Source organism: Plasmodium chabaudi (genome assembly GCF_900002335.3).
Source record: "Plasmodium chabaudi chabaudi strain AS genome assembly, chromosome: 4".
NCBI lineage: Eukaryota > Apicomplexa > Aconoidasida > Haemosporida > Plasmodiidae > Plasmodium > Plasmodium chabaudi.
The window spans coordinates 52,432-74,585 of NC_030104.2; the positions used below are offsets into that span (position 1 = coordinate 52,432).

At 22.7% G+C, this 22,154-nt stretch overlaps 7 protein-coding genes across 7 annotated transcripts; 3 read left to right on the forward strand and 4 right to left on the reverse strand.

Moving 5' to 3' along the window:
* Window positions 1-699: 699 nt before the first annotated feature.
* PCHAS_0401300 (fam-b protein) lies at window positions 700-1,581 on the reverse strand (the record flags this gene model as incomplete). The annotated part of the gene is made up of 2 exons (XM_016799942.1): window positions 700-1,338; window positions 1,513-1,581. The coding sequence occupies 2 exons, from the start codon at window positions 1,579-1,581 to the stop codon at window positions 700-702; spliced, it is 708 nt and encodes a 235-aa protein (XP_016653248.1).
* Window positions 1,582-3,304: 1,723 nt separating this feature from the next.
* Window positions 3,305-4,112, reverse strand: PCHAS_0401400 (conserved Plasmodium chabaudi protein, unknown function; the record flags this gene model as incomplete). Its single annotated transcript, XM_016799943.1, has 2 exons — window positions 3,305-3,855; window positions 3,980-4,112. The coding sequence occupies 2 exons, from the start codon at window positions 4,110-4,112 to the stop codon at window positions 3,305-3,307; spliced, it is 684 nt and encodes a 227-aa protein (XP_016653249.1).
* A 3,229-nt stretch (window positions 4,113-7,341) lies between these two features.
* PCHAS_0401500 (fam-a protein) lies at window positions 7,342-8,790 on the forward strand (the record flags this gene model as incomplete). Its single annotated transcript, XM_016799944.1, has 6 exons — window positions 7,342-7,496; window positions 7,645-7,882; window positions 7,971-8,040; window positions 8,182-8,285; window positions 8,379-8,609; window positions 8,716-8,790. 6 exons carry the CDS (start codon window positions 7,342-7,344, stop codon window positions 8,788-8,790), a joined length of 873 nt encoding a protein of 290 aa, XP_016653250.1.
* Window positions 8,791-10,222: 1,432 nt separating this feature from the next.
* PCHAS_0401600 (fam-a protein) lies at window positions 10,223-11,651 on the forward strand (the record flags this gene model as incomplete). The annotated part of the gene is made up of 6 exons (XM_016799945.1): window positions 10,223-10,323; window positions 10,470-10,707; window positions 10,803-10,872; window positions 11,043-11,146; window positions 11,240-11,470; window positions 11,577-11,651. The coding sequence occupies 6 exons, from the start codon at window positions 10,223-10,225 to the stop codon at window positions 11,649-11,651; spliced, it is 819 nt and encodes a 272-aa protein (XP_016653251.1).
* Window positions 11,652-13,411: 1,760 nt separating this feature from the next.
* Window positions 13,412-15,050, forward strand: PCHAS_0401700 (fam-a protein; the record flags this gene model as incomplete). Its single annotated transcript, XM_016799946.1, has 6 exons — window positions 13,412-13,542; window positions 13,712-13,967; window positions 14,075-14,141; window positions 14,304-14,413; window positions 14,510-14,743; window positions 14,943-15,050. 6 exons carry the CDS (start codon window positions 13,412-13,414, stop codon window positions 15,048-15,050), a joined length of 906 nt encoding a protein of 301 aa, XP_016653252.1.
* A 1,476-nt stretch (window positions 15,051-16,526) lies between these two features.
* Window positions 16,527-17,645, reverse strand: PCHAS_0401800 (conserved protein, unknown function; the record flags this gene model as incomplete). The annotated part of the gene is made up of 1 exon (XM_016799947.1): window positions 16,527-17,645. One exon carries the CDS (start codon window positions 17,643-17,645, stop codon window positions 16,527-16,529), a length of 1,119 nt encoding a protein of 372 aa, XP_016653253.1.
* A 1,137-nt stretch (window positions 17,646-18,782) lies between these two features.
* On the reverse strand, window positions 18,783-20,776 carry PCHAS_0401900 (pre-mRNA-splicing factor PRP46, putative; the record flags this gene model as incomplete). The annotated part of the gene is made up of 2 exons (XM_728076.2): window positions 18,783-18,860; window positions 18,998-20,776. The coding sequence occupies 2 exons, from the start codon at window positions 20,774-20,776 to the stop codon at window positions 18,783-18,785; spliced, it is 1,857 nt and encodes a 618-aa protein (XP_733169.2).
* Window positions 20,777-22,154: the final 1,378 nt, after the last annotated feature.

Here is a 22,154-nt window from a genome sequence, read left to right on the forward strand (position 1 = left end):
TTAATAATACGATTTATTTCCATACATAATGCTGCTTTAAATTACCATCTTAAGGTGTTTTTTTGTTTTAAGAATGTTGTTTTTGTATGTTATTTGTTTGTCTTTTAATATTAGGATTCGTCTATATGCATCAATTTTGTGAATACTACAAATATAACTGTTATTATTTATGATATTCCTTTCATTTAATGCTTACTGCTCATTTTTTGTTTACAAACATAGACACAATCTCGAGATTAAACATACAGGAATTATAAATATATTTGATCAACACTTATAGACAAATAAATATTATAAAATTGTAAACGAACTAATAAATCTAAACTCTAGCACCCAATATAGCTTATAATCTTATTAATATATGCGTTTAAATTAAGCTTATTTAAAATAATTGTAAATATTAACTAAAAATTAGTATATTCCAAATCCATTAATATGTAGTATATATGGTGGAAATAAGACAAATGAGTTTTTAACAAACGGCAAACAACGATAAATTAATTATATAACGTGATTACATATTAAATTAAAAATATATAATAATAAAACAAACAATAAAATCAAATTTCATTATTCTATAGAACAAAAAAAGTGTAACTTTTATGTCATCAAATATTAAGTATATTATATTTAATTATATAAATAAGTATAATAAAACATAATAATAAAGAGTGGTTATCTTGGTGTTTTTGATATTTTTTATGTTTTTAATTCCGAATTAACATAATCCCACAAGACCTTTAATATAAACCCAACACATGGTATAAGTGCTAATAATAAAAACTTCCCTCCTAATGCTAGTAACGCAAAAAAGGATACTATAAATGTTAAACACGCCACAATTATTTTTTTTTCTGATTTTTTTAACTTTCGATTAATTTGGAATTCCTTATAATTATTACTTGATGTAATTTCATTATATTCATTTTTAGCACCCAAAACATTTTCATCTTTTTTTATTATTCTTCTATCGTGTATCGGTTGTATTGCCAATTCACCATTCTTTATATTATCAATCTCTTTTTTTACTTTTTCTAATTCTTTTTGAAGTTCATGAATTAAGTTTCTCGTTTTCTTATCTACATTATTTAAATTGGGTAATGCCTTATTTTCTTTATGACTCTTTATACGTGAAGCAATATCATTTCGAAGATTTGTTATTTCATCATCATCAACATCATCAATGTATTCACTAAATTGATTTGCAAGACTTAAAGTTGACTCATAAAAATTATTTAAATCGAATTGATTGTCTGTATCTGCTAATATTCTATTACTTCTAAAATTTATTACATTACTTTTAAGGTATATGCTTCTCTCATTTACATAGTATAATTCCTGCAAAGAAACGAATTATTCATTTACATATGTAATTAATTTTAATTGTTTCCTTAACTTAACATAAGTGCTTCACCGATACGTGAAATAATAATATAAATCAATATAAAGCAAATAGATACGAATATTATAATGAAATGCTATTAATATTAAAAGAAATAGTGTGTAACTTACATTTTTGGCATATTCAAAAGAGCAAATAATAATTGAAAAAAAAACAAGCTTTAAAATAAAGACTCTCATGTTTATCTCTATTTATCAAATAAACGAAATAATGATAATAACCTCATATTTGTTAGCTTTTTGTTCTAAAATTTATGAATACATGAGTAGGCCCATAATAAACTATGGAATTTATTTCATTTATTAATTTTTTGTATTTTTAACAGAATTAATTTGTAACCGTTGTAATAAACTTCGTCATATTCATCAAAAGTATTAATGAATATAAATATTGTATTTTTTTTTTTCAAATAAATATTAATTTTTCTCTAAAAAATATAACATTTTTAATGTTTTAATTATAAAAAAATATATGTACAAATAATTTTCCATCAAATATTTTTTTTTAAATTTGTTATGCAAATAGGTTTTTAATACAATTTATAATATTTTGGTATATTTAATGATACGGTTGTAATATTTTAAAAATTATAATTTTCTATTGTTGTTTACATACGAACAAATTAATAAATATCAATAAAAATAATAAAATATTAGATACATGTATATGAATGAATGCTAGCATATAATGAAAACATTAACAAAGCGCCGTTGTTATTTAATTTAAATGGTTTTTAATTTATTATATTTTATTTACCACTTTTTTGTAAAATTTTTTTTTTCATAGATTGGTATTTAATAATTTTATTTATAAATATTTCTCAGAATATACAACATCAAATATATTATTTCTATTAAAAAAGTGTAAAACATTCATATTTTCAAATTTAATTCAAATAAATAATAAAATTATAATATTAAATCACAAAATAATACATATAGAACCAATAAGTTGAAAGAGGCACAAATTTATTTTTGTTCCAAAACGAAAAATGAAATATACTTAATGATATTAACTTTGATTTTTGTCATATATATTTAACAGTTGTTAAGACACCTTTCGTATTTAAACAATAAAATGTGTTGACTTTTATAAATAATAGTTAAAAACAAAGAAATATTATAATTCACTTATAATAGAAAATTTACATTATGCTTTATTATAATATATGAAATATATCCATACCCTGTCTTCTATATATAAAAATTAATTAATTATATTAATAGGCAATTTATTGTTTACTATTCTTTAAATTTATACATTTTAAAAATTGGATTTCAAATATAAGTTAATTAATTATGTAATTCCAAAAAATCATTTTTTTTTATAAACAAAAAAAATTAACAAAAAAAATAAATTAATAAATGGTACAGGGCCGGGATACATAAGTTTGCATATATTTAATAATGGATATTTTTAATCGCGAATGGGGTTTATAACCGGGTTTCTAATTTTTTTCGCATTAATTGATTTTATAATTATTTGCATTGGTCTTTTGCCCCCAATTGTGTTCATAGCCTTTTTCATGTTTTTTTTTCTCTTCAATTCCTTTCTCCATACAAATGGCAAATACTATCATAAAATTATGAAAAATATATAATATTTTATAGTGAGGAAATATTTTAAAAAAATGTATACTTTATAATTTTCTTTTATTTACCTTGTACATAATAGCTAAAGTAATGGGTGTTGAAGTAACTATAATACCAATGCCCATTATATCACAATTCTTGTTTGGTTCTATACGCCATATTGATGAGGTTCCTTTCGTTTTTACGTTTGCTACATTAGTTATGTTTTCGTTCTTTGTATTTGGATTGCTACTAGGATCGGATAATGTTTCTTTAGTAAATATTACTGTTTGAGATAATCCTTTTCTAGCGTCAGATGTACTTTGTTGATCTAAACTTTTGGAAATGGTGTAGAGGTAGATGGCTTATTTATCAGTGTAGTTGGTGATGGAGTTAATTTTAACATATTAGGTGCATTTTCCCCATCCATTGAAGCGCTTGATACAGGATGTTTACTACTTGATTTAGAAGTATCGGTTTGATTCAATTGACCAATTACATTACTAATAAATTCACTAAAATAATTACTAGATGCACTGCAAGCACTTTTTAAATTATCTACGGCGTTATTATATGCATCACTGATTTTATCCTTAGCATCATTAAACTTTTTACGATTTTCTTTAACAAATTTGAAATCTTTATTATAAAGTTCCGTTCCATTTAATAGTAATTCACGAAATGGTGACCACAAATCAAAAAATTCTCCTGATTTACTTGGTGTATTTGATCCCACTGGTACAAGATTACATATCTCACTACTTGGAGTTCTTGGTCCATTGACTCCATCATCCATATTTAAGTTTTTACTGCCTAAACCATTTTGTTCACTTCTAGAAGCGTCTGGCCCATTTTGATTGATTTCCTCTGACTCTTGAGGTTCTTGTAATTGAGTGTTGTTTTATGATGATACAGGCAATGATTGTGGTAATGGAAATGCTGATGGGGCGTCAGTTTCTTTTGATGTGGTAGTTTTTTTTTATTTTGGGTTTACATTTTGGATTACTAAAATCAAATGTTTTAAAACCTATCGATAATGTCATCTCTACTCCACCTGGTGTTGTAAGTGTTTGAAGAGAACTTGCTAAATGCGGATATTTTTTTAATTTCCTTATTAGCAAGATTTCTAAATTTATCATATATATCTTTTAAATTATCCAACTAATGATTATATGAAATACATTTAGTAACATTATTGTAAAGGTATATATATTGATTAGAACATTCGGTAGAATTCATAATAAGGCTCTTAATACCGGATCATTTGGTTTATAATATACAAGTGCTTTACATATGTGATTAAGCAACTTATAAAATTCGCTCATATATCTAAGATTAGCTTATTTCAAACCATTTATATTATGTAAAAGGTCCCAATAATTAAAATTCACGATATTATTCTTTAAATATTTTTCATAAGCGGAATTTAAAGTATTTTTTTTCTTTGGACTTTGTCTTCGTCTTTGACGATCTCAAATAATTTATCATTTAACCACATCAAAAAATATTTATAATACTGATCACCCTTTTTTAATTATCTTAATTTCGTAAATAAATACGTGCTCAAAGCACCAATACGTTCTATTTTTGTATCACATTTTTGATTAGGACAATATTTATTGAATTTTTGATCGTTGTTAATTCATCCAAATCGAAATTGCCACCATTAAAAAACGTATCAGCTGAAAGAAATGTCTCACACTAAGAAATTATTTATAAAAATTAATAAAAATATGTATTAATGAAAATTTTATTCAAATAAAATTAATATGTTTGTAGGCAAACTAAAAACAATAAAATAAAGGATAGACATATTATATTTTAAAATAAAGTTATTTACCATTAGTTGGTGCTTTATTGTAATAAAATTTTGTTTATTTCTATAATAAAATAGTTGTATTCTTAGGGAAAATTATAGAACTATTAATAAAATTAATATTATTTTGCTTGACAATGTTAATTCTAACATTACCACATTAAAGCTTACTTAAATAAATGTTATAATACTTCATCTAATTTTTTATACATACAATTTTAACTGTATAATACCTTTAAGAATATATATAATAAGTTTATACCCATGTAGTGTGTCGAATAAACATAATATATTTGTTACTATTTAGTAACATACTCATTCATTATGATAATATTATTATTGTTATTGATATGCCACCGTATACTACAATGAGATAATCAATGCACTTAATCGGAGTAATTTAAATCCATGTATAAAGTTTCTGTATTTCGTTGTTTTAAAGTATAAAAATTTAAAGCATATTTATTATTTCGCAATAGCAACATATTTAGAATATAAATTTATAAGTTTGCATATATATAATAACATAATAAAATATTATTATTTCAAAAAAAATTTGTTATTATGCGTCTTTTCGATAAAATTAATATTCATATTTAATTATATGGGGCTTTCACAATAAAACAATACTTCAATTTTAGTTATTAATAAAATATTTTACTATTTTATATGTATAGGTATATAATAATAACTCTAGTTCTATCTATCATATTATTTATAATTATTAGAACAAAACATAATATAAATTTTATTAATATACTTATATTTTTCTTTTAAATATTTTTAAATATAATTTATTTATACCTCAAAACTATAAAACTTAAAAAAATATTGTATATATAGTTCAATTTTTTATGTATTACAAAAACGTTAGATGCATAAAATGCCTTTTATAGATATTGTTGTATTATCGAATCTTGATCGATGCTTTGTGAATCTATATTTTATGACTATTTAATATATATTGTAATGTGTTTAATTAATATTAAAAGCACATATTAACCTGAAAGTATATTATAATGTAGACAAATATTCTAAATGAAACATATTATAACTATGACATATATATAATGTTATTCCTACTGCTCGACCGGAGAATGTTATAACTTAAATTAAAATAAATATAATAGAAATAATAAATTTTACTAAATAAATGTTTCATCAAATAAAGAAGTATATTATGCTGTTCATAATTAAATATAGCTATGGGCTAGCATGTCTTATATAATAAAAAATAAGGGCTCTTATGTATAGTTAGCCAAAAAATAGCAATAAAATATAAAATTTGAAGTTATAATGTTGCCACATTTAATATATATGAATGGATTAGGCAGAAGTATTATAACGTATGGAAAATATGTTGTGCGACCCCTTTCATATTAATAGCTATATCCCTTTTTAGCTCACATTTGACTTCATTTCAAGATTAAACATATGGGGATGACACATATATTTAAATAGTATTCAAAGATCAATAAATGTGATAAAATTATAAAAAATTAAATTACAATATGCTACGAACCCTAATTCAAAACGCAGACTTGGTGAACGAAACAATAACCCATAATGCATAAACACCTCGCATTATGAATATTAGAATTAAAAACAAAATTTATTTTATGTATGCATATGTATTTCTTGATTTTGCAACTTTATATTTCATTATTTTATTTTTATATTTTATTTATTTGTATTTTTTTTAATTTTATATATACTTTGTTTTATTATTAAAAGGGAATTTATAATTTGTATTAATTTATAAAAAAAACATGGGTGTCAATATTGCTACCAATAAATACTTTTTGTAAATTTAACAATTTTGCTAAAAAAATGTTATTTAGTAAAATTTATATTAAAAGTGATAAAAAAATCCCAAATGATTAATTCTCATTATATAAATTTTATCATGCTATTTTTATGATGAGGTAAAATGTTATTATTATAGCAGTATTAGTAATATGTAAAATTAACTGAATTTCTCAGATAAATTAATTATTTTTATATTTAAAAATATAATAGACATGCTTTATATTAAAAACTTTTCATTATCAAAGAAATTTTGTAAAACGTCTGAGAAAAAATAAAAAACATTTATTTTAATATAGTTATTAATATAAGTATATATGTGATTCCATATGTATTGGGATCTTTTATAAATTTTAAATTTTGTTTAATCAATTATAAAAATATAAAACTTGCATGCTAATAATGCAATGTATTAAAAACATAATTTATATAATATAATTAAAATTATTAATTTTCAGATATTATAATATTAATGAGATTATGAATCATAATGTTTTTGATATTCATTATTTATGAATACTTCTGTATTGATGTCGTTTTATGATTGAGTTATTTATATAAAAATGCATTCAACTTATAAATTTGATAAAAGCATACATTATTCCATTTAAATAATAGTTTTTTAAACTTTATTGGAGAAACAATTCTCTTTTATTTTAATTATGCTTGTGATATTTTTTAAGTTGTTAATTTTTAATTAAAAAAATACTAATATATATTTTAATATTTTGTTTGTAAAGTTCAAAATGAATAAATTTTATATTCAAATCGTTTTGTTTCTTTTAAGCATATTCGTATATGTGGATAATAAAACCCTTGCATCTGAACATGCTCCAAAAAAAGCATCCCCAAATGATCCCAATGAAGATACAGCACCTACACCACCATATCGTTGCCTTACGTAAGAAAATACAACAATATATATAGTATATATTACATGTTTCATCATGAAGATGTTAAATATATGTCTGTGTAACAATGTTATAATATAAATACAATACCTTTATTTTTGTACACATAAAAAATATATTCATTTTGATCAATGATAGTTCAGAAGAAATATATGAAAAAAACAAGCACCTATTATGTACCAACCCAAAAGAAACTAAAGAAGCGGAAGAACTTATGAACGAAGCTGTAGAACAATTAGTGCATTATGCTGAAAATAATGATGGATATGCAATATATGAAGATAGTTCGATTATTGGCCCGAACTTATATAAAAAAAAACTTGAAAACAATACAGATGTTGAAAAAATTGATTATCTAGCTTATGGCATCAATAAGGTACCAATTAACGAACAACATTAAAGCTATAAACCTAATTAAAATTAAAAAATGATTATAATATATATATTTCTCTTTTTTCCATTAGTATAATGATACAATAAACGAGATATGGGATCCCAATCATGCCAGTCCTTTCAATAATGGCGATGTTAAAAGTATACAAAGCATAAATAATTATTCAACTTAACATATTGTTGTTACCATTTATTCACCATTTCATGATTTATTGCTTTCCACATCTTCAAATTCATAACATTTTAATTTACATAATGCAAAATTATTATTTTTTTTAAAAGTTGCCCGTGTGTATAATCCAAATTTAGTAATAATACAACAACGTTACAAAAAAAAAACTAGATCCCCTCAGAAATATTTTTATGCTTTAGTCAAAAAAACTCAAGTAAAGAAACCTTTCCTCTTCTGTTTCGTTATAAATCGTATTTTTCATATTATTCACAATAATTTATGCAATATATTTTTATTAATTTTGTAGATATCAGAAGATACAACTATAATTGTCATGACTTCAGCAAATATAAATGATCACAATCCCTCCACGGAAAAATATGAAAACAAAATCGTAAAAAAAGCAAATTCATTCACAACTGATATTAATTCTGAAGAAGATATTAGACAAGGAAAATTAAAAAAAGCGTTTGTTAACCTAGCTGGATATCAGATTCAAAAGCGGAAGAATCGTGCTGATGTTACCTATATCGAATCTGTAAGCGATATACAAATTTTAATAACATAATAATTTATAATATATATAATAATTTGTAAAAAAAATAAGCATTTTATATATTCACTCGTTTATGTTTTTTTCTTAGATTGATGGGCATACTTCGATTATACGTCGTTCCTGTTGTGGAATATGCCTGCTTGGTTATTACGTTAATAAATAAACATATATTTATATATTTTTTTCAGTACCATACTATTAGAAGATTTATGTTAATAATACGATTTATTTCCATGATAATGGTTGCTTTAAATATCACAATAGATTACTTTTTTGTTTTAAGAATGTTTTTTTTGTTATAATTTGATTATGTCTTTTAATATTAGGATGTATCTATATGCATCAATTTTGTGAATACTACAAATATAACTGTTATTATTTATGATATTTCTTTCATATTAATGGGTATGCAACATTTGGTGGCATATTTAGACGTCATCCCGAGATTAAACATACGGGATGATACATATATTTAATCAGCATTTACAGATAAAAATATTATGAAATTATAAAAAATTAAATTATAATATACCCAGAATCCTAACACAAAACGTTGGTTCAGTGACCAAAACTATAACCCATAAACATAACCTTTCTCCATAATGCAAATACATGATCCATAAAGGATGAGCAACTTGGAACCAAGAATAATATAATTAAAAAATAAATCAATCATATATATTTCTTGACTTTACAACTATATGTTTCAATATTTTATTTTTATATTTTATTTATTTGTATTTTTTTTTAATTTTATATATACTATGTTTTACAATTAAAAGGAAACTTATAATTTGTATTGATTTATAAAAAAACATAGGTATCAATATTACTACCAATAAATATTTTTTTATAAAATTTTCAATTTTGCTAGAAAAAAATTATTTAATAAAATGTGTATTAAAAGTGATAAAAAATACAGAATGTTTTATTCTCATTATATAAATTTTAACATGCTGTTTTTGTGATGGTGTAAAAAATATAGGTATTATAGTAGTGTTAGTGATATGTAAAATTAACTGAATTTCTCAGATAAAATTAATTATTTTAATATTTAAAAATATAATAGACATGTTTTATGTTGAAAACTGTGTATTATCAAAGTAATTGTATAAAGCAAATGGAAAAAATAGTAAAATATTTATTTTAATATAATTATTAATATAAGTATATATGTAATTCCATATGTATTGGGATCTTTTATAAATTTTAAATTGAGTTTAATTAATTATAAAAATATAAAACTTGTATGCTAATAATGCAATGTATTAAAAATATCATTTATATAATATAATTAAAATTATTAATTTTCAGATGGTATAATATTAATGAAAATTTTGATATTCATTATTTATGAATGGTTCTGTTATTGATGTCTTGTGATTGAATCATTTAAATAAAAATATATAAACTTATAAATTTGATAAAAGCCTACATTTTGTCGTTTAAATAATAATTTGTATTTTTTTTTATACTTTATTGAAGAAAATGGTTTGCTTCAATTTTAATTATGGTTGTGATATTTTTTGAATATTTATTTTTTAATTAAAAAAAATATTAATATATGTTTTAATATTTTGCTTGTAAAGTTCAAAATGAATAAATTTTATATTCAAATTGTTTTATTTCTTTTAAGCATATTCGTACATGCGAATAATAAAATCCTTGCAACTGAGTCAAAAAAATGTCATCTTACGTAAGAAAATACAACAATATATAATATATATTACATATTTCATCATGAATATGTTAAATATATGCCTGCACAATCATGTTATAATATAAATGCAATACTTTTATTTTTGTACATATAAAAAATATGTTCATTTTGATCAATGATAGTTCAGAAGAAATACAGGAAAAAAAAGAGGATATATTATGTACCAATCCAAAAGAAACCGAAGAAGCGATCGAACTTATGAAAGAAGCTGTAAAACAATTAAAACATCATGCTACAGATAAGCATGGCTATAAATTATGTGCAGCAATTGAACATCCTGATGCGTCTTTATATAAAAAAGAACTTGAAAACCATACACCTGTTGAAAAAATTGAATATTCAGTTTATGGTTCCTATAAGGTATCAATTAAAGAACAATATTAAAGTTATAAACCAAATTAAAATTAAAAAATGATTATATTTTATATACAAATACTTTTCTTCGTTTCCATTAGTATGCACAAATAGTAAAAGAGATATTGGATCTTAAACATCCCAATCCTTTCAATAATGGCGATGTTAAAAGTATACAAAACAAAAATAATTAGTCAAATTAACATGTTATTACTACTATTTATTTGACTTTTCGTGAATCATTGTTGCCATTGTTATATGATACTATTTATTGTTTCCCATATCTTCATATTCACAATATTTTAATTTACATAATGCAAAATTATTATTTTTTTGAATAGTTGCCCGTGTGTACAATCCAAACTTAGTAATAATACAGCAACGTTATAAAAAAAAAATTGGATCCCCTCAGAAATATTTTTATGCTTTAGCTACAAAGGCTCAAGTAAGGAAACCTTTCCTTTTCTGTTTCGTTATAAATCGTATTTCTCATATTATTCACAATAATTTGTGCAATATATTTTTATTAATTTTGTAGATATCAAAAAATACAACCATAATTGCCTATACATCAGCAAATATAAATGATCACAATCCCTCTACGGAAAAATATGAAAACAAAATCATAGAAAAAGCAAATTCATTCAAAATTGACATTAATTCTGAAGAAGATATCAGACAAGGAAAATTACAAAAAACGTTTGTTAACCTAGCCGGATACCTCATTCAAAAGCGCAGCTGTTGTGTTGATGTTACCTATATCGAATCTGTAAGCGATAGCCAAATTTTAATAACATAATAATTTATAATATATATAATAATTTGCGAAAAAAATAAGCATTTTATATATTCACTTATTTATGTTTTTTTCTTAGATGGATGGACATAATTCGATTAAATACAATTGCTTTTGGGGATTACTTTGTAATGGATATTACCTTAATGAATAAACATATATATATTTTTTTCAGTACCATAATATTAGAAGATTTATGTTAATAATACGATTTGTTTCCATGCAATGGTTGCTTTAAATACCATTATAGACTTTTTTGTATGTTATTTGTTTGTATTTTAATATTAGGATGCATCTATATGCATCAATTTTATGAATACTACAAATATAACTATTATTATTGATATTCCTTTCATTTAATGTTTGCCCCCCTTTTTTTGTTTAAAAACATAGACATCATATATAGATTAAAATTTTTGGAGATATGCCATATATTTTTTTATAATTGTTACTTATATATTTTTAAACGATTTTTTATTCATGCATACTATTTAAGAAACATGTTAAACTAATAAGTGTTTCCAAATTATAAAAAATTAAATAAAACGAGACACATACACATCGACAAATTACTATTATTAATATATTCATTTCTTTCTTCTTTTACTAATACATAATAAGTTTCGAAACTCTAGCATAAATGTATTATTCATGCCTTATAAAAAAACATATGTTTATGATTATTTAAATATACCTCATAAGAATCACACATTATCACTATCTTATATATATGATTTAATAAACTTTCAGATAACCAAATATTATTAAATATGAATAAATTAGATCAATTTTGACCCCAAAATAGAACCATAAACACCTCACCGCCAAGAAAATTGTAACTAAAAAGCAAAGCCATTTTTTGTGTATAAATATTCCATAATTTATTTTAAAATTATATTTTTGTGGACCATTTTTTCGTGTTAATTTATATAGTTGTTTATTTTTATATATAAAAAATATTTTTTATAATTCACATTAACTTGCAAAAGGAATGCGCATTTACTACTTAACAATAAATAATTTTTATTTCTTTAAAATTTATCAGCAAAATATTACTTAGAAAAATTTTATTAAAATTAAAAATAAAAAAATTATAGAAATCACAATTCGGTATAATAAGAATATACGATTTAATATAAATCTTATTATGTATTGCTATGATGAATAAGGATGTAGTACTATTGTTGTGGTTGCAGTGTTGCAACAATACACAGATTGTTGTATTATTATTTTAGATTAAACTCTGTTAATACATAAAAACATAAAAAATAATTTTTACATTCAAAACAAATGGAAAGAAATAATAAAACTATTATTTTTATATAATCGCCAATATATTATATGTATAATTATATTCAAATAATACATATAAATATTCATTATAATAATGTATTTCTTATATTATTTTTTTATCTTTATATTTTAAATTGTCAGTGTTGGCGGTAGCGAGAATTATATAGATTTGTAATATGCAAGATATTTATATAATTCCATACGTAATGACATGTTTTATAAATTTTATTTTAAAATATGTTTTAGTTGAATGAGGGATGCAACATTAAAGATATTATATAATTAAATTTATTTATTTTTATCATTACAACATTTGATAAACTAAAACCTATAATATTACGCATATTCGTTATTTATGAAAGCTTTGGTTATCAGTTGCATGCGACTAAACCAATTAAATATATAATCTGTTGAATTAATAAATATAACAAAATTATACAAATCTGGTGTTTAAATATATTTTTTTTATTTTTTAAATAAATTTGATTTTTATTGTTTTTTCAAAAATTTGTTGCTTCGATTTTAATTTTCTTTACGAAATTTTTCGAATTATTGATTTATAATTTTTAATTTAAAAAAATACAAATAAATTTATTAATATTTTGCTTATTAAGATCGAAAATGGGTAAAGGATATATTAAAATCATTTTTCCTCTTTTAGTCTCATTCCTATATATGAGCAATAACGCCCTTGCAAATGAGGCTAATTCAGGTATTGAAGCTTTACGAAGATTTGCTCGACCACCTCCCAGGTAAGAAAATATGGCAATGCATATATTCACATCGAGTATAATAATGCATTTACATCTTCTATATGTGAGAATGTAATACGTATTTATGAACAAGTATACCTACATAAGATTGAGTAGTAAAAATATCAGTTTATAAATGCATTTATCTTTTTTCTTTACAAATTAAAAGACCTGCTGTTACCAATGAACAACGTTCAGAAGAAACGAGTGTACAACCCTCCTCCGACTTTTATGTATACACAGACCAAACTAAAGCAGCAGAAGAACTTATGGAGGAAGCTGAAGATATATTATTTAACAATGCTATAAATACTAGTCACTACAGATTATATAATAAATTCAGTGATGATTCAATTGAATATTATAAGATATATGGAAAAACAAAAATTTATAAATTTATCCATAAAGTACCCTACCCCAATATGGTATGAATTAACAAAGAAACAATTTTAAGTCATAAAATTAAGTTAGAATTAAAAAATAATTATTACATATATATATATATATATATATATTTTTCCCTGCTCGTTAGTATTATTATATAGTAGACAAGCTATGGAATCCACGTTACAGAAAATTTGGTGACCACATTTTTGAAGGTATTAAGCAAATAATCAATAAATTTAATATACGATTACCAATATGCAATATTTCATGCTTTATTATTGCCAATATTCTATGACCATATTTTTTATCTGTTAATCGTTAAATTTCATAATATGCTAATTTACATATATGTAAAAAATATAATTTTTTTTTAGAAAAAAATGCACGCCAATACACTCGAGATTTAGTAATGATCCAACACCGTTACACAAATAATGATATAATGTTCAGTGGATATTACTATGCTTTAGGAAAAAAATATAAAGTAAGGAAACATTTTTTTGTTCATCCCTCTAAAAATGAAAAATTTCATAATATATAGTATAATTTATGAAAACATATATTTTTAATTCACTTTTAGATATCAGATAATGCAACTTTGATTACCTATACAACACCTAGTATATATGACTACAACAGATTCGATAAATGGAGATTTAAAAATACTATCGTAGAAAGTGCAAACGCATTCAACCAAAAAGTTTGTTCAGAAAGGGATATTCTAAATGGAGAATTGACAAAAATGTTTGTTCACTTATCTGGATATCTAATTAGAAAAAATAGAGATAACGTTAGTATTACCTTTATTCACTCTGTAAGCAATCTAAAAATTTTAACAACTTAATAACTTGATTCCACAATTTATTTTGTTATTTCGCTATCCTATTTTAACATTTATAAAAAATACATAACATTTATGTAAATGTAAATATTCATAATATGTGATATTCATTCACAACAAAACTATAACATTTTCTTTTATATGTATATCCATTTTTATTTTTTTCTTGCAGATTGACGTAAATGAACCCGCTGCTATTAAAGACGAAATAATTGAAATAGTTCACTCAGCACAAGTACAAAATCTTATAAAATTAACCAGCGAAGTTTTCGAGGAATAAATGTGCATTCCTCATAATGCTTTTTATAATTTTAATGTAATACATTATTAATAAAATAAGATTGCTTTCATGTATGATGTATATTTTAAATTATTGCATAACCACATTTGTTAATTCTGTTTATTTTCCATATAATTTGTTTATATATTTTTAATATAAGAATTCATATATATGTTTTGGTGAGTGTCATAAATATAAGAATTGTATTTTATGAAAAATATTTCTTTATTCTGTCTTTTCATATTAATATTGATAATCCTTTTATATGTAAAAATATATAAATTAATATATTCATGCTACTATGTTTTTTATTTCATTATTCATATGGAACTCTCGATTTGTATTAAATTTGTTATTGTCAAAACATAGAAATCATTAGCTATATCTATCCACCATCCTCTAAATCATCTATTAATGATTTATTTTATCGTTCTTTTTTGATCTTTTAAATTTTGTCTTTGGAATGTTTTTAAAACCCAAATAATGAATACTAATCTAAAAATAGTAGAAAATAAAATGTAAATTTTGTATATTATCTAATCAATAAATAGTTTTTAAAATAGCATGTTTTTGAATTGTGTTATTTTTGCCTTATATGGAATTCCTAAAAAAATTGGTAATCCAAAAGTATAGTTACAATTGTAATTAATTTATTTACTAGTGATAGACATAACGGCGTCACTGTTTCATTCGATGGATCATTTTGTTGGAGATTATTAGAGTTTATAACACAATTTTGTTCTGTCTTTCCGCTAAAATGGATGGCAAATTTGTTGGTAAACTACTAAAGGAAGGATAGCATTTTCTAGAAACTTATCACCATTGTCATTTATCATAACATTAGGATATATATTGCATAATATTTTAAATGCATCATAAAATTTAGACATATGCTTAATACCAACATCCATCGCATATTTTTTTTGATTTATAAGGCCCTTATAAGTTTTGTATTCTATGCCTTCTATAGGCATATTATACTCTGAGCATTTTTTATATGCTTATTATAAAATTCTACATTTGTCTTTTGGTTTAATTTACACCTAACCACATCATAATATGCACGAAAACATTCATATTTTAATTTGCATAAATTTTAAAATTAATTTATCCTTGATAGATATATAAAATAACTATAGACACATATCGCTAGTTATATCGAAGCCCATATTGTAATTTCTTTTTACTAAACTTCAATTAATCGACAAACATAGATAATTTTCTTTATCATTTTCAAATTTATGATTATATGTATACACATATATATGATGTATTATACAGATAATTAATTTCTGTAAAATATATTCCAAATTTTCAGTATTTACATAATATTAGTAGACAAAATGTTGTAATATGTTAAATGGAAAGTATTAAAAAATTAATATTTCACAAAAAAAAACGAAAAACAATAATAGAATGCATATATATATTTGTGCAAATACACCCATGGAAATATATAGGTATAAAGGCAAAGTATCAAAAATTGATTATTTTCTTTGTACATAAGTCGCCTTCTTTAATTTCTTTAATCAACTTGTTACTGTAAATATTCTTAATTATTTCCGAATGGTTATAATTTTTTACATGCCCATATAAGTGCAAATCATATATAATTTTTTGTATTGGGAAATAGAAAGGAAATGTAAAAAAATTATAATTCGAAAAAGGAGGGAACAAAATTTGAATAGAAAAATGATTTATAGGAGATGGGTAAGGTGCGCCCATATACATATATTTTTTTAAAGCTTGTATTTTATTTTTAATATTAGTATCTTCTAATTTTTTGAAAAACATATTTAATATAGATTTATTTTCTGCATTTTTCAATATATTTGTATATATATTAACATAATTTTCATTTAACTTATCTATAATATTTGCTTCATTTATATTTTCCATATATTTATTATCACTATTAATAGAGTTTATTCCTATGTTTTTTTTTCGTTCTTTAATAATTTGATTTAATTCAAATAAAATGTCTACAATTTCGTCATTATAATCCTGATCACAATCTCTATATTTGTTATACATGTATTTATAATGAACACCTTTCCCTTTACTAATAATAAGAAAGTATAAAAATATGTCCATAATGAAATAAGCATAATTGTACAAGTGTAATAAACAGTTTAAATCTTTCCTTTTTAAATTCTTAACGTCATACATAATCCCTTTAAATAAGATCGTAAGATTCAAACATGAATTGCTATATGGGTTATTTAATATAATATAATCATAACAATTATAATACACATATAACTTGTTACTGTTATTTATTTTACCATTTTTTATATGTACATATTTATCATCAATTTTTACGTTATTTAATAATGGCTCATAATAATTTTCCTTAGTATTTTTTTCATCGAATATCTTAAAATTTTTTCTAACATTAATTATGTCTGTGTAAATATTATTTTTTATTAATCTAATATCATTATCATTTAATATATTGTTGCAATATATGCATTTGTCCATGTTATTTATGTTTAAACTTAAGCAACAGTTACACACCTTCTTATATAGCCTATTTGTATAATATTTTTTTTTTTCATGCGAGTAATAAATTCCCCTTCTTACAATCTTTAACATTTTTGAAAAAGGCAGATTGACAAATATACGAGCACATACATATGTATGCGTAAGTAAATCTGTATATATACTTCATAAACAAATATTCCCTATTAAACATTTCTATACATTATTATGTAATTCTTTATTTCATATAAACTATAGGTAAAAGGCTTCCCTATTTAATGTATACTCCTTAAGTTTATGTTTTTTTCATCATATGTATTATATTCCTTTTGTAAAATTCTGCGTTTTATATAAATGTATCTCCATTAAAAAAACATATAAGGTTACCCATATTCCCCTTCAAAATGTTTCAATTATTTATCCATTCTTAGAAAATATTTTATTTGCCTTTCCTCCAATTATGTTTGTTTTATCATATTTTTATTTAATTTGATTTATTTTAGCTTTTTTTTCTTTCATCACAATTTTTGAAAACACAAAAATCACATAAATGGTAACAGCGTAAACCGCTGAAATTGTAAATAAGTTAAAGAAAAATAATGACAAATAATTATAAAATATACATAATTATAGATATTCATGTAAATTATACCAAGTTATCTTCAGAAAAAAATAATATTTTTAATAATTTTTTTATAAATTTTTAAAATAGTGTTTTTTCTTATATATTCAGGCGTTATTCACAAACAATGAGAACTACATATATTTATATGTACGTATGATTTTTTATACAAAAAAAATAAATTAATGTTACAAAAAAAATTCATGTAGTTCCATATAAACATATATTTTTTATAATATAGTGTGCATATTCCAAAAATTAAGTCAGAGTAATTTTTATTTTGTTTACCCCAAAAATTTATGATGCGCTAATAAACAACGTCATGACTCATATGTATTTATTTATATTACAAATGCATAATATATAACTCCCAGCGCATGCCAAAGGTAAACAAATTATAAATGAGAATCCTACTATATGTAAAAGAGTCCAATTTGTATGCTATCTAAACTATATTGTACAAATGCGTCTTTCCTTTTTTTCAAAATAAAATTATAATTCTTTAAAAATTGTGAAAATTGTCAAATTTAAAATAATCGGTGGGAAAATATATATACCCACACAAAGATACATGCTAACTGTAAAAATTGTTCAGCCGTACCTAGTTTTTATACATCACACTAGTTTAATTAAAATTTAAAGTTTTCATAAGGATTCCATTTAATCGGAAAGTTTTCTGGGGTTGCATCTTCATTTTCTTTCCAAATCTAAAAAAAATTGAATGAATTATTAGAAAATATATAAATCGAACACATTAGAATAGGTATGCAAATACTCGTATGCGATTCGTACAACTTACATACACATATGCATATTTATTAGTTCACATTTTCTTATATATTACCTTTATGGATTTATCACCATGTGTTGTTATTAATCGGCTCTCACTTTTATCAAAAGCCATTGATAAAGTGGAATTTTCACAATCAACTGTTCCAGGTACAACTTTATTTGTCAATGTATCATATTTATATCCACTTGACCAATCATAGAAATGAAGCTGGCCATTATTACTACCTAATATTAAAATTGATGAATCACTAAAGTAAGAATCTTGCTTAATTAAACTACAATTTACTATTGAATTAAAACCTGTAATATTTCTATCAAATTCGGCATCTGCTCCACACCATACTTTAACATTATCTGGAGCACAACTACAAAAACTGTATTCAAAAGGATGTATGGATAAAGATCTAATACTTTTTTTATGATGTGTTAATGCGATTCTGCATTTACCATTATTTAAATCCCATAATCTTATCATTTTATCTTGAGAACCTGATATAACTTGAGGTTCAACCGATTGCGAAGATAAAGACATAATTGTTCCTGTATGCCCTGATAATACAAAAATTGAATTTTTTGTTCTTATATCCCATACTCTAACTACTGCATCTCTTCCCCCACTCATTAGTATATCTAATGATGGATGTAAAGATAAACAGTATACACCAGATAAATGACCATGATAATCTCTTATCACTTTATTATATTCCAAGTCCCAACATTTAACTCTATTATCTTCACCACAACTAAATAAATATGGGTTTCTTTTGGAAATTTTTATATCTCTTACACTATTTATATGCCCTGTTAAGGTTAATTTTAGTTTACAGGTAGCTAAGTCCCATATTTTAATTAATCGATCATTAGCTCCCGTTGCAAACCATTCATTACTTATATCAACATCAACGCAATTTACCCAACCCGAATGGCCTAATATAACTCTATACAATTTATATGGATAGTGCCATTTAGGTTTTTTTATTTTTTTATATATATCTAAAGTTTTAATATTACTTAATGCATTACTACTTAATATTGATTCGTCTGATTTTTTTATAATAGGCTCATTAAATATTTCATTTTTATTCTGATTATTATTAAAAGGCAATATACTACTATTTCTAGCATTTTTATCATCCAAAATATTTCCGTTTTCACTTTTATAATTAGATAACACATTTGCATTTGTATCATTCGCATTTAAAGAAATATCTTCATGTGTTATTGGGTCATCATTTATAATACTATTTATTATTGAACTTTTTTTTTTCTTTTTTTTTTTCATATTTTTATCATTTCCTTTTTGTATATCACTTGTTTCCATTTTTTTTATATATAACTTTTTTACAGATGAATATTCATCCATTTCTCTTATATTTATATTCATTTTTATAGATGTTAATTTCTTTAAAACATTTTCCCTTAAATTGTTTTGTCGTGCTTTTAATTCATTTTCTTTATATCTTTGTTCATAAGATTTTGTGTTTTCTTCATCTGGAATAGCTAAAGCAGATACCGCTTTTAAATCTTTTATTTTGTCACTATTCTCATAATCATCATCTTCATCATTTATAATTATTCTACGGTTTATGTTCTGGTCATATGCTAATAAATTATAATTAAATGGTGTTAATATATCATTTCCCATGAACATATTTTTCGATAAGCAAATGTGTTTTTTTAAATCTTCTTCCCCACCATATTCTGTTTCATTATCATATTCTTCTATTTCATTATTTTCATCTTTATGTTCTTTTTCTTCATCCTTTTCAACTTCATCTATTTTATCATCTTCCTTTGACTTACTCCTTTCAAACCCAAAAAATCTTCTCATTTGTTTTTGCGCTGTTAGGAATTATCTTGTTACTTTAACGCTTTTATTCGAATTAAAAGATTTAAGTTGGGTCTAAACGCATATGTATACATATATATGTATATATGCTTATATATTTATATTTATTTATACGTCATCTATATAATAATGGGTATTTTAATTAAAGATTATTTTATGGTATATATGATATTTATTATACATCCAAATTTGTTACTATATAAAAAGCTATTTTTTTATTTCATTTATTAAAAATATATATTAAAACTTTCTTAATCATTCCGAAGGAATGCATAATATATAGTATTATATGTACTTAAATATACATACGTGTAAATTATAATATATTACTATATATTTACATAAAATATATATATTCCATGTTTAAAAGGAAAAATAAAAAATAAATTATTTATTACATTAAAAAATGTTCCATAATAAAATACAGGGGGCATATAAAAAAATATCATTATATTTTAATAATTATCACAGTAATATTTCTAAAAAATATATATAATAAAATAAGCAGTGCGAATGATAAAATAACCATTATCGCAATCAAAAAAAATAAATATAAAAAAATTATTCTATAAAAAACAAAGGCAATTAATGAAACGAGGGAATATATATTATATTAACACATAAAGTTGTAATAAATAAATATATATCTATTCTCCTCATATAACAATTATTATCATATTCTTGCTTACAAATTAATCAAATCGTATATTTTAAAAATGATATACATATCCCTCAAATGTTAAAAAAACACAAAATAAGAAAAACAATTATCCAACTAAAACATATCTAAACATAACACCCTAATAACGTTATAAATTTCCATTTTATTCGTAAGGTTATTTTTATGCATATACATGTATTATGATACAATTTAACAACAGCTATATAAAATTTACTGAAAAGAATACACAATAAATAATTATAGCATTAATGACACGCTATATTATTGCAAAATTGGTGTTGCCATTTACTTAATTTGTATTTAAAAATGAGAACAAAAAAGCGATATATTTTAATTTAAGAAACATAACTTTATTCATAAGGAGTTGTATATTTCTTCATAACAATTTCAACCATATATATATATATGCATATGTTGAGCTAATGCTCCATCAAATAATATACCTTTTTGGTTTCCCATTATTTAGGCAAGAAAAATAATTATTCGTATCATAAAAAATTATGAGTTCGTAAATATAACTATGCCCATATGCAAGCGAAAAAAATTTGCATCAAAGGTGTTTTATGAAAATATGAAAGCTTTAGGTTTCTTTTTTACATGCATGATAGATGCATAATTAAAAAGACACAAACTCTATGCATTCCTTTCTCCTATTTTTAGTAAAAGAATTAATAAACA